General features: G+C 43.8%; 2 protein-coding genes across 3 annotated transcripts in view; one reads left to right on the top strand and one right to left on the bottom strand.

Moving 5' to 3' along the window:
- LSR (lipolysis stimulated lipoprotein receptor) overlaps positions 1-1,137 on the bottom strand; it is a 43,893-nt gene extending 42,756 nt beyond the window's left edge. The window contains exon 1 of one of the 2 annotated variants that reach the window (XM_075606257.1): positions 778-1,137. In XM_075606257.1, coding sequence (XP_075462372.1) covers positions 778-859 — 82 coding nt within the window. In that variant the 5' untranslated portion in view covers positions 860-1,137. The remainder of the gene's footprint in view (positions 1-777) is intronic. The other variant, XM_075606258.1, reaches the window with a different exon arrangement.
- A 6,090-nt stretch (positions 1,138-7,227) lies between these two features.
- FAM187B (family with sequence similarity 187 member B) lies at positions 7,228-9,636 on the top strand. The gene is made up of 2 exons (XM_075606259.1): positions 7,228-7,982; positions 9,206-9,636. The coding sequence occupies exons 1-2, from the start codon at positions 7,450-7,452 to the stop codon at positions 9,534-9,536; spliced, it is 864 nt and encodes a 287-aa protein (XP_075462374.1). The 5' UTR covers positions 7,228-7,449; the 3' UTR covers positions 9,537-9,636.
- The last annotated feature ends 2,420 nt before the right edge of the window (positions 9,637-12,056 follow it).

The raw sequence follows: 12,056 nt of genomic DNA on the forward strand, positions 1-12,056 counted from the left end.
CGGCCGAGCAGGGCGCAGCGCTGGAGTGCCAGCGCGCCTCTTCTCACCCTGGACGAGGCCTTACAACAACAACGCTCAGTGAGCTGGAGCAAGTGATGTTGCTGCAGAGCTCATATCCCACTACAAGGGAGGGCGGCTCCCAGGTGTGTGTGTGAGATCAGGAACAGCTCCTTCCTGTAATTTCACTGCAGCCATGAAGGCCCAATGAGGGATCCCATTCACCTGCCACCGAGTCCCCTTCCCTCCTCCTCCCTGAACAATCCCACAGGAAATAAACAGCCCCACGGGAGTGTTACTCATTACTGAGATAACAAAGCCTCCCCCCTCACCCTCTGCGGGACGCTCGGGAGGATTGGGGGGATAATATTAAACTTAACTCCATGTTAACCCAATGAAAGAGCAAGCGGTGTAACTAGCGAGGCACCCCGGAGTTAGGTTATATTCACGTTGGATGTACATGAATGGCGCTATGTACATGAATGGCGCTATATAAATAAAGACATACAACACAATGTAGCAGTAATGGTTTCTGCACACGCGTCGGCAGGCTCCCTCCGGGCAGTATTAAGAGGTAACCCAGCTCCGAGGTGCCTGACCCCATTTTAATTAATCACTCGGCCATTTTAACCAGTTAACCCCTTCGGCGCTGAATAGGGCAACACTTCGGCGCTGAATAGAGCAACACTTCCCCGCCCCATCCGACTCTGTGACCACTAACAGCCCCCTCCCTACTCGCCGCCATGCGCCTTGCCGCCGCAGAGGAGCCCCGCGCATTACCTGAGAGGAGAAGGAGCCAGAGCAAGGTGATGAGCGAGGAGCGCGGGGCCCCCATGGCGCGAGACCCCCGCGCGAGACGCATCTCTCTGCTGCTGCTGGGCGCGAGACCAACCGTCACCCCCAGGTACCGCGGGCCGTACTGAGGAAAGTGGAGAGGAGAGGTGGGGGAGCAATCGCCGTGAGAAACGTCCGCTACGCGTTACGGGGGGCGAACGACGAAAAGTTATTTCTCTCTCTGTGTGCTAACTACTTCTTGTTGTGTTTTACCTGGCCGCGTGTAACGCGCCTAGTTTGGGGAAATGGAAGCGGTTGGGCAAAAGGAAAACCCCTCTCTTATAACTTTTATCGGGGAATGGTTTCGCCCAGGTAAGCATAAGCCCTGCCCTGGTCTCCTGGCTCAGCGCCACAGAATGTGCAATGCGCATGCGCACACTTCCCCGAAACCTCAGCCTGTTACGGGGGTAGGGGCTGGTCATTCCCACAGCACACTGCTGATAAGCGGTCATTTGCATTCCTCTCACCCATGAACCATTTGTTGTTGTAATCTGGAGTGAGTGTATCTTGCGCTAAGGCTCTGCAGGAAAGGCAGCGGTTGGAGTTTGCAAGGTTGCATATTAACCCTTTGGGTGCTCTCTACCTCATGGGGCCTGGCACTGCGGGGCTATGACTTTGTGGCTATGGCATGCCCCGGGTTGCCACCTACTAATGGAGGCCAACCCGGAGAATTATTATTATTTTTTTTTCAACTGCTCTTACCTATAAGCGACATCCTGCCGGCATCTTCCCACTGCAACTCTTCTCAATATGGTGGCGCGGCGGCACATGGCGTCAAGTTGCCATGGTAACACGTGGCGGCGCTACGCGACGTCGTGACATCACGTAGCGTCTCGTCATGCCAAAGGCCGTCACTTGACGCGGTTACGTCACGTTGCGGTTTTCGCTGGCATGGCAACGGGGCGCCATTAGACTCCGCGCGGCCATATTGAGTACAGTTGCAGGTGGAAGATACCGGAGCATGCTGTGTCTCCGCCGCCCGCCTTCCCGTCCGCCCATTGTTGCCACCACCCGGAGGTTTACCAGGTAAACCCGTAGCCCGGAGATACGAGGCCAAAACCCGTAGTCTCCGTGCGAAACCCGGAGTGGTGGCAACCCTGGTCGTGCCCAAGAAGTGCTTGTTTTTGAGAGCAGATCACGTCGTGTGTCCCTATGGATTAACCCCTTAGCATTTAGATGACGAACGGCACCGGAGTGCCTGGGAAGCAATCGTGTGGTTGTGACGTCGCTTTGATGCTGCAAAGAGAAGAAAGAATGGACGTCTTAGTTCAGAGGAGAAAGTTTCACATAGAGTCTTAGCCGGAGAAGTTTAGATTCTCAGACCGGGCAGCATTTGTTTGACTCTAGGAAAAGGAGAATGACTGGTCAGAAACGCAGCATTTGTTACATCCTGTTGCAATAAAAGCACATTGCTTAACACGTGTCTACCTTTCCCCATGGATGTTGGTGATCGTAAGCTAACATCAACATGGATGCTGTCCTAACATTTGTATGTATGTATGTATGTCTTTATTGGTATAGCGCCATAAAATGTACATAGCGCTTCACAGTAGTAATACATGTCATATAAATAACAAATATAAATAACAGATCATGGGAATAAGTGCTTCAGACATACTGTAAAAGTAACATTAAGGAAGGAGTCCCTGCTCCGAGGAGCTTACAATCTAATTGGTAGGTAGGGAGAACGTACAGAGACAGTAGGAGGGAATACTAGTAAGTGCGTCTGCAGGGGGCCAAGCTTTGTGTCATGTGTCCATGATTATCCAGTGCTACTCATATGCTTCTTTAAGCAGATGTGTCTTAAAGGTGGATAGCGAGGGGGCTAGTCGGGTATTGAGGGGAAGGGCAATCCAGAGGTGTGGGGCAGAAAGTGAGAAAGGTTTAAGGCGGGAGAGGGCTTTAGATACAAAGGGGGTAGAAAGAAGACATCCTTGAGAAGAACGCAAGAGTCGTGATGGTGCATAGCGAGAAATTAGGGCTGAGATGTAATGAGGGGCAGAAGAATGTAAAGCTTTAAACGTGAGCAGTAGAATTGAGTGTGAGATACGCGATTTAATCGGAAGCCAGGAGAGGGATTTCAGCAGGGGAGACGCTGAGACAGATTTAGGAAAGAGTAGAGTGATTCTGGCAGCAGTGTTTAGGATAGATTGTAGGGGAGACAGGTGAGAGGTAGGAAGGCCTTTCATAAAGCAGCTGTCCAAGCTGCCATTGAAAAAAAGAAATAAATGAATTCCCTTATTATGTGCATCAATACAATCCACACAGTGATACGTAATTAGCTAAATTGCAGATCGATCCGTTCTCCTGTGATTATCTGCGAAGATTCGGCTCGGGGGAGCTTTGGATATATTTCAGCATTCCATGGCACTCGGGCTCATGATGTCATCAACAACCAGGGGACCGCCATCATCGGTTAAGATGAACTGCCTGGTCAATAGTGGTTATTCTGTGATCTCATTTGTACTGCGCGCAGTCCTGAGTATACTAACAGCTCTGCCACAGTCGTGAGTCTGGCACATTTCTGTGCTGTACAAATGTATCAGAGAATACATCCAGGAATTCAGCCGGTTAAGAAGGCGAGGGGGGGAGGCCGCTCCCAGGGGACTCCCACACATCTCGAAGGAGCTTCTCATACTAACAGTAACTTTCCACTCTGTATCATGTTCACAGCAAAATTAACTACATTTAAGCATATCTGTAACAGACAAAAGTGAACCCATCATGCACCAGGGCCGTCATAAACTCCATTCTAATTACATATGCAAACCATAAAACATAAATCACAATAAATTAAAAACAATAACAGTAAATACCACTAAATAACAAAATCATATTAAGAATGATAAATTGCCGTAGGTCACAAAACGCGCGGGGACGTGTCTTTGGCCATCTTGCATTATTCTTGTATGGCACATAGGCCGAAATAAAGATTTCTACATCTTCGCTTTAGTTCTGTTCTTTTACTAAATAAAGATGGAATTCCAGATTACCCCTGAAATAAATCGCTCATTTTATACTTAATACCAGCTGCAAGGGGAACCAGAGCTGCATTCTGGAAACAGGCCACCCACCACCAGTGGGAGAATGGACGGAAAGGGTATGGGAGCTAATGGTGATGGAGAAGAGAGCACACACAATTCATGACTGTACAGTAGATATGTTTCAGGAAATATGGACAGCATGGATACATTGTCACCAACAGGATAAATGAAAGGGTTGGATATTAAGATGAGCTCCAAAAGATAATATAAGTGAAAAACAATCACGGAATATGTTGTAGCTATGTCATAATTGTATTGTATTTTACATTGTATTTTACGTTAAGTTATTTTGTTAGTACATGGAATCAAATGTTTGTTATACTTTATTTAAATAGCAGTAATCATGATGTCACTAACAGAACTATCTATGATAACATTGATGCTGTTATTTATCTGACATTGTTCGGCCCAAGAGAAATATAAGAAGTAGCCACCCGGCAAATTGTGTGTGTGTGGGGGGGGGGGGGGGGGGGGAAGGGGGGGAAGTAGAAGGAAGTATGTGCATGGATGGGAGGGGGCAGGGCCGCCAACAGGGTGGGTATGCCGAGATTGGCGTCCCGGGCCTGGTGAGTCGGGGGGAGCCCATCCGGCAGGTACTGCAAGTTGGGCCCGACCTCTGGCCAGGTACGTCTGCTTGTCCTCTCGCGGCCGGGCCCGGCTCTCCTTTAGCAGCAGCCTGCATGGCTATCCCTCTGTCCTACGCCGACGGGCCTATCTGACGTCCGCGACAGAAGCGCTCTGACGTCAGCGCTCTCGGCTTCCGGCGCGCGATGGCATGATAACGGAGGCCTGTTGGAAGCTCGCGTGGGACAGGGATAGAGGCATGCAGGCTGCTGTTGAGGGGAGAGTCGGGGTCCGGCCGTGAGATCACCATCAGCCGGGCCTGGCCCGAGGTCGAGCCCAACTTGCAGTGCCAGCGGCTGGGCTTCCACATCCACTGGACCCGGCCTGATCATCATCATCATTTTTAGTATTTATTGGGGGAAGGGGTGGGAATCTTTTTTTATATGTATTGGGGAGTGGGCTTTTAAAAAATATGTATTGGGGAGGTGGGGGTCTTTTTAATATGTATTGGGGGGGTCTTTTTAATATGTATTTGGGGGGTCTTTTTATATGTATTTGGGGTCTTTTTTATATGTATTGGGGTGTTGGGGGTCTTTTATATGTATTGGGAGGTGGGGGTCTTTTTAATATATTTTGGGGAGGTGGCAGTGTTTTTAAATATGTATTGGGGAGGTGGGGGTCTTCTTAATATGTATTGGGGGAGTGGGGTCTTTTTAATATGTATTGGGAGGGTGGGGGTCTTTTTAATATGCATTGGGGGGGGTGTCTTTAAATTGCATTGGGGGGTGGAGGGTGGCAGTCGAGGGGAAGACCTATGACATATGGTAACGTATGTATTGGGATTTCTTTCTTTGTTTTATCCTTTTATTTTAAGAAACTGTTCTGCATTTATTGTAATTGTATGTTCATATAATCCCTTTTCTGTAATCTATGCACTGTATTTTTATATATATTAAAACATTTAATAAGTAATGCTTTTAGGCTCTGAATGAACTGTGGCACGCTCTGTAGTGTAGCCACAGAGAGTAATTTACATTTTCGGACACATTTTGCTACAAAACATTTTTTTGTGTGTTAAGTGCATAGTTTTTTCTATAATAAACAGGGACTCGAGACCATGGCAGATATATATTAATGACAAGTTTTGCATTTTTCTTGGGTGGTGACAGAAGATAGATATGATTGCAATTGAGCGAGGGGTTAATATTAACTCGTTAAAAGTACCTTGCGGAGGAGAAATGCGAGTTGGCTAGAGTAGCCGTGTGTATTAACCCAGGTTGCATATATAAGTCACGTGTGTGCTGTTCGAGACAGATTATATATGGGGACAGATTGAGGGAGATATTGTTAATTTGAGGGACCTTTGCGAAGGTGAATAGTGGGACAGCTACAGATCTGTGTATTAACCCTTGTCCCATATGCAGGTCACATGCTCACAGGTGTGCCGTACGTGACACTTTTGTTAGAATAAAAGGGGCATATCACTTTTTAATATGTTATCACTGCTCCCTTCCCTCCACATTCTGCCCAGAATATATAGATGGGTGAAACAAGGGACATAGATGGGGGTTGCTGCTGCAGATTGGACTCTCCTGATTGTTGTTAAAGCAAGTTGGGGGAATTTAAAGGATGACACTAATTAATTATTGAAACTATGTTGGTAATCTGTGAATTGGGGTAATATAAAGTCACACTATGGTTTTGGAGAAGCAGCTGTAGTTTTGGGGAAGAAGTATGGAGGGGTTAAATTAGTAACTGATCAGAAGCCTTTATAGCTAATAATAATAATTATTATTATTTTAAGGATTATCTATTTTTATATAACACTGAAAGTACTGTATATGCAGCGTTGTACACATCTGTATACTTACTTGTAAATGGGGAAATAAAAAAAACATTACAAGTTAAAGCCCCTGCTCAATATGCTGTGAAGCCGTCATCTTCATGATGGGGAAGAATTCAGATCCATTCATATCAATGGGGCTGAAATCTGCCCCAGCACTGTGAAGATGACTGACATGATGTTGAATAGGGTGAATGTAAGTGGTATTCCATGCACCGGAGAGCTCACAATCTGAGCAGTATATTAAAGAGCAGGACAGGAGAAGGAAATGGGAGATTTGGTACGGAGCCTGTGTAGGTATTTTAGGATCGGCCTAAAACTCTCATTCAATGTGAATTTTCCACCATTGGCCACTTTGGGACTTATTGAATAAACCTCTAAGAGAGAGCTGAAGCAGTGGGTCGCATCTGTGTGGTGCAGAAAAAACAACCAAAAGGACTTTGCAAGCGTATGAATGTGACTGAGCGGAGAATGATAGGAATCATATGACTCCTACTACAATCAAATCTGGTCTTACAACACTTATTTTTCATGCTTTGTTCACAATTGTAGCTTAAGATTTTCTCCTTACACACCTACATTGTGTGTGTACGCAGCGTTTTAACATTTTGTTTTCTGGAAAGGTAATTGTCTCCAGAGACGGGCAGATGCAATCATTCAATTGGCCACTTTGAGTTATATTAGATCAGCCCCAAGTGTTCTAAATATCACAGAGCACATTCCAGAGGATGTAAAGGTTTTTATGACATCATCAGTTCTACAAGTTGTGTTTACCATGGCAGTGGAAGGACAATCACCATTTATCAACATGCACACTACAACACACAACCTGTCCTATAGGGTTTAGGAACTGAACTGCAAGTATCTTTTGAAGTATTCATGTTTCAATTATCTCAAGCCGTAGTCCTCGTTAGTTTGTTCTCTTTCATTCAGCCCGTTATTTTTGTTGGTGATGAGGAAGGTGTAACACTGTCCTGTTTGTCTCATAGACTTTGTAGAACAGCGTTTGCATCCCACAACCCAATCACCTTAAAATGTGAAAACAAACCTGAACATGCCAGTATTTATTGGCAGTATCTTGATGTTTATGAACCCGATGCACAGCCAGTTACTTTCATCCAAAGCAATGGCTCTGTCGTTGATCTCAAGTTGAAACCATTCGACATAATGCTAAAATCTAAACTTATTTTGGGAGACTTAAAAATCAAGCTCCCAAGTGTAGAGGACACTGGAATCTACACCTGCAAAGCCGGAGAGAAGATCTTGGCCTATTATGAAATAGATTTTCAAGATGCAAAACAGATTCACATTTCCCATGCAAGTTTAGGGCAGAAGGAGCAGGCCAACACTACCATTGACCTTGGAGAGAAGGGCACAGTGGAAATGTTTACTGTGTGGACTGACTGGCAGCCTTGTGACAGGTGCGGGGTACAAGGGGAAAGGAAGAAGGTTGGTTTTTGCTATGCTAAGATTACCCCTGAGGAGGAGCCTGTACCATGTGGATTACTGAACACAACTTTCAAGCAAGTCCCGCTTACTCACGGGCCTGAACTCCGGATAGAAATGTGTAATGTAAGCTGTGATGAACTTCTATCTGTGAAAGAAGATCCCAACAACGCTCATTTTCTGCTACTAGACAACTATCACACACATCTCCATGCCGATGCCTTGCTTAAATGCCCCACCTCTTCCATCTACAGGTAAAGATATCTTTTCTGCTCAAGTAGACTGGATGTTATGACTATTGTGTATTTCTCTGTAGTATTCTGTCATTCTGCCATTATTTGTGCAAAAGCTATAACGATATCCTACATCGGGAAAACAAGAGATCGCATAGGGTTTAAGACTTTACAGGGATGCCCACGTTCTTCTCTTGCGCCAGTCTCCATGTTTCTGTATAACTTCTACAACGAATCCGCCAGTGGTTATGCAGCTACTACACACCCATATCCATCAGCTTGGCCCACTGATACGCCTATACCACCAAAACACCACCCAGAGTGCAATGTTACTCATTGTATGTGTGGCCTGCATGCTCACATACCCTTTGTCATGGTTCTTGGCTACTAGTCACATTAAGTTTGTGTTATACTGAACTCATGGTTTTCACGTAAAGCTCACCATATGGAATTCATGGCATTGAAGGAAAATATGTTTTGTCTTCTTCTTACCCAGGCATATTATTTTTGTTCATATCACTTATACCTTCCTTTATATAAGATGCAGTTGCCATTTCTAGAGGTTATTAAGCGACGCTACATTATCTCTGTTTATTGGGTCACTTTATGAAAACTATTTTGTCAGTAATGTTAAAAATATTTACTACAAGATGTTAAACTGAATTATGGAGGCTTTGGAAATGTTTGTTATGCTTAGGGCGGTAGACCTTGAGCGTGCCCGATTTCCCAAAAGTGCACTTTAATCATCACCTTTTTCAAACATAGATACTGTATCAATTAAAAACGTTTCACGTTATATGGACTCCAAGACGTTCCTTAGTAAAAACCACTGGTGAAAACAGCATAAAAAAGAGTGTTCTTTCGCTGAGCATTTGAATGGTTCTTTAAATAATATAACTGAAATGTAATAATGTCTGTGTCCATCACATACTGGATGTTTTAACCACACATCAATTGATTTACATCCGTATGGAATATGTATAGTCAATGTCAGTTAAATTGGCCACAAAAATAAAAATACAAGGGCCCAACTCCAGTTCTCAAGGGCCACCAACAGGTCAGGTTTTCAGGATGTCCCTGCTTCAGCACAGGTGGCTCAGTCATGACTGAGCACTGATTTAAGCCACCTGTGCTGAAGCAGGGATATCCTGAAAACCTGACCTGTTGGTGGCCCTAGAGGACGGGAGTTGGCCACCCCTGGCTTTAATATATCTCGCAATGACCTCGATTCTTTTTCTTTACAGACCTGTGTACTGGGAGCATGCCAATAATTCTGTCACTCACTTACAACAGCTACTCAAGATCATCTCATACAGCCTGGATAACGCCACCGGGGGCGGGAGCTTATTCATTCCTGTCCTCAACAAGTCTGACGCCGGGATTTACAAATGCTACGTAAACCACAAACTTGCCGGGAAATTTCAAGTGACATTCCCTAACATCAACTACAAGCCAGAGCGGGTTTACACTCTGGCAGAATCTCTGGTCATTGGGCTTTCAATGTTCCTGATTAGCTTGATGCTGTTGAGCATTGCCCAGGCTTGCAGGAAGACCGTGGCAGTCGGAGCTCGCTAGCAATGGAAGCACTCTGCTTACAGCAAGCATTAGCCTCTTCCGCTGCTGTGTGTGACTTCTGCACTGCGTATCATCTTGAAATAAAGTATACTTTATGTAACCCGTGGTGTGGGCTATGTGTTCATGGGCAGGAATACATCGGATTCCTCTTCATCACTGAATGAGGTCATTGTTATGGAAAGGTTAGAATTAAATGGCCGCACTTTGGACTGTTTTATATGTATTTTGTATTTTATTTGTGCTAAACTGTTGATGAATGATTTGTGTTTCTTTTGGCTTTCAGGCAGGTTTTTCTTACAAGGGTTTGAAGAACAGATGGGTTAACCATACTATTCCCACAAACCAAAATTCCTTAAAGGGGCAGTTAAATGTACTGTAATGTAACAGATATATGTGTGTGTGTGTGTATATATATATATATATATATATATATATATATATATATTTTTTTTTTTTTTAAACAACTTATCAATTCAATGCGCCCTCTTTTTATAATGCTTGATTACTTGCAAATAGTCTTACCACCAAAAGATAAAACCCTCAAAGCATTTGTTTACTATGTTTTTTTTTGTGGTGGTAAAGATGTCCATCGGATACATTTAACCTTTTAAACATACTGCAGTCCTTAGCTTACTTTTGCCCTAGGAAGGCCCGACCCCTTTAATAACATGTGGCCTGAAGACCTATTGGGTATAGGAAGTGATCGAATGCTTTTTTTTTGTGTCCCAGTTGAAGTTAAAACAACATGCCACAGTAATCTAGGGCAAACCGTGTGTGCCAATAGCAGAATTTACATTGGCAAGATTTCGGGACCTAACCTCCCTTCATCAAGCCTGAGAGAGTGAGCAATTACTCATTGTATGGAGCCAGTGATGCTGTCGGAATGTCTGCCTTGTGCCTGGGAAGTCGCTGACACAGCCAATCAGGCTCACCCAGGGCAGGATTCTGGAAGCAAATTGTAATCCCAAAATGATCAAGAAACACAATATAGTTCCATGCCATTTTTTTTCTGAACCACATGACGGCAATCCACAATACAGGAGGATCAGGCGGTCCTAAATATTTGAGGCAACACTCACGTCTCTTATGTCTAAATAGGGAAACTTAAAGCATAAAAACAAGTTGCTGTTCCTGGTGTAAAGTAAAACCAACAGGAATTACATGACCGATATTCAGCTATTATTATATTATAAAGCCATGCTGTCAGCACAATCTTGTTAGAGTATACTTTCCCATTGATATCAAACGACATCTTTTATTCTTCTTTATTTCCAAGTTTAGAAACGTGACCATATAATGCCTGGGCTACTGCAATTTCCGACACTTACCTTTTTATTCCATTAAATGTCGCCTGATTATTGAAATATATTGCACAGGGGGCGGCTGGATATCTGTTGCTTACATTTTGCTGTTAATTGATGGGGGAAATATCTTTCCTTTGGGTTGAGACCCCACTTGTCTCTTTGTATCTCTCACTTCTGTCTTTTACAGCAATAATCTATTTTATTAATAATAACTTTATTGCGCTTTTCTCCTAATGAAACTCAAAATGCTTCACAATTACAGTATAATAAAGGAACATTTACAGACACAGTTCCAGGTGAGATTACAATCTGAGGCACAAGGAAATAAAGTGACTTGCCCAAGGTCACAAAAAGCTGACACTGGGAATTGAACCAGGTTCCCCCAAACTCAGTGTCGTTGACCACAGAGTCAGCATCTTTACTCACTGAGCCATCTCAATTTCCAGTTTGTTCAATGACCCTTTCCCCACCCACCTTGTCTTTAATCACACTGACTTTTGTATGGAGTAGGTATCATTTGTAGGTCTTAACTCAGGAAGAGAACATGTCTTTAACATATATTAAAACTTATTCTGTCAGTCCAAATAAAAAGGTATCACCTACTTATTAAGTACTAATTCATATTTGCACAATATTATCTGGACTGACAGCTACAAGATCCTATTTCAGGATATCCGCAGTAACTTATTAAAAAGTTTTGTTGTCAAAAATGGAAAATCCACTTTTTTGTTTCTTGGGTCTTTCTTTTGGGGTCTTCCAGATCCGTGCCCAGAGATATCCTGCGGATTTCATTTCAGAATAGGGCTAATCAGTTGAATTGTTGCTTTAAAACAACACGATTTGAGAAGAAATATAATATTTATTGTTCATTATCTGTATCTGGTGCTGTGGCACTTGGGTTTGTGATTGCACTGTCTGTCACTGCTGGGTCCTCAGTAAAGAGGAGTGTGTCACTTAAACAAAGGGTCAGATTATCAGCCTCCATGAGTCACAGATAAACTACAGCACATTACTCATTGTTAGACAAATGTTTTTAAGAACCTAATAAATAGACTAAATCATCCCATTTGGTACTCTAGAAGGACGTATTGTCCTGTTTGCGATAGAGTAATTTACTGATCTGTGACCTGCACGTGCAAGGTTCAGTTTAGGACCAGATATCTGTCCAGTGACAATCTGCAGCTGCTGCACACTGACTGTGTTCCCATCATTGTTA

Source organism: Ascaphus truei, chromosome 6, assembly GCF_040206685.1.
Source record: "Ascaphus truei isolate aAscTru1 chromosome 6, aAscTru1.hap1, whole genome shotgun sequence".
Classification (NCBI taxonomy): domain Eukaryota; kingdom Metazoa; phylum Chordata; class Amphibia; order Anura; family Ascaphidae; genus Ascaphus; species Ascaphus truei.

Coding starts and splice junctions, on each gene's coding strand:
- FAM187B (XM_075606259.1), top strand. CDS start 7,450: ATGCTAAAATCTAAACTTATTTTGGGAGACTTAAAAATCAAGCTCCCA. Junction 7,983..9,205: donor CCCACCTCTTCCATCTACAG/GTAAAGATATCT, acceptor TTTTCTTTACAG/ACCTGTGTACTGGGAGCATG.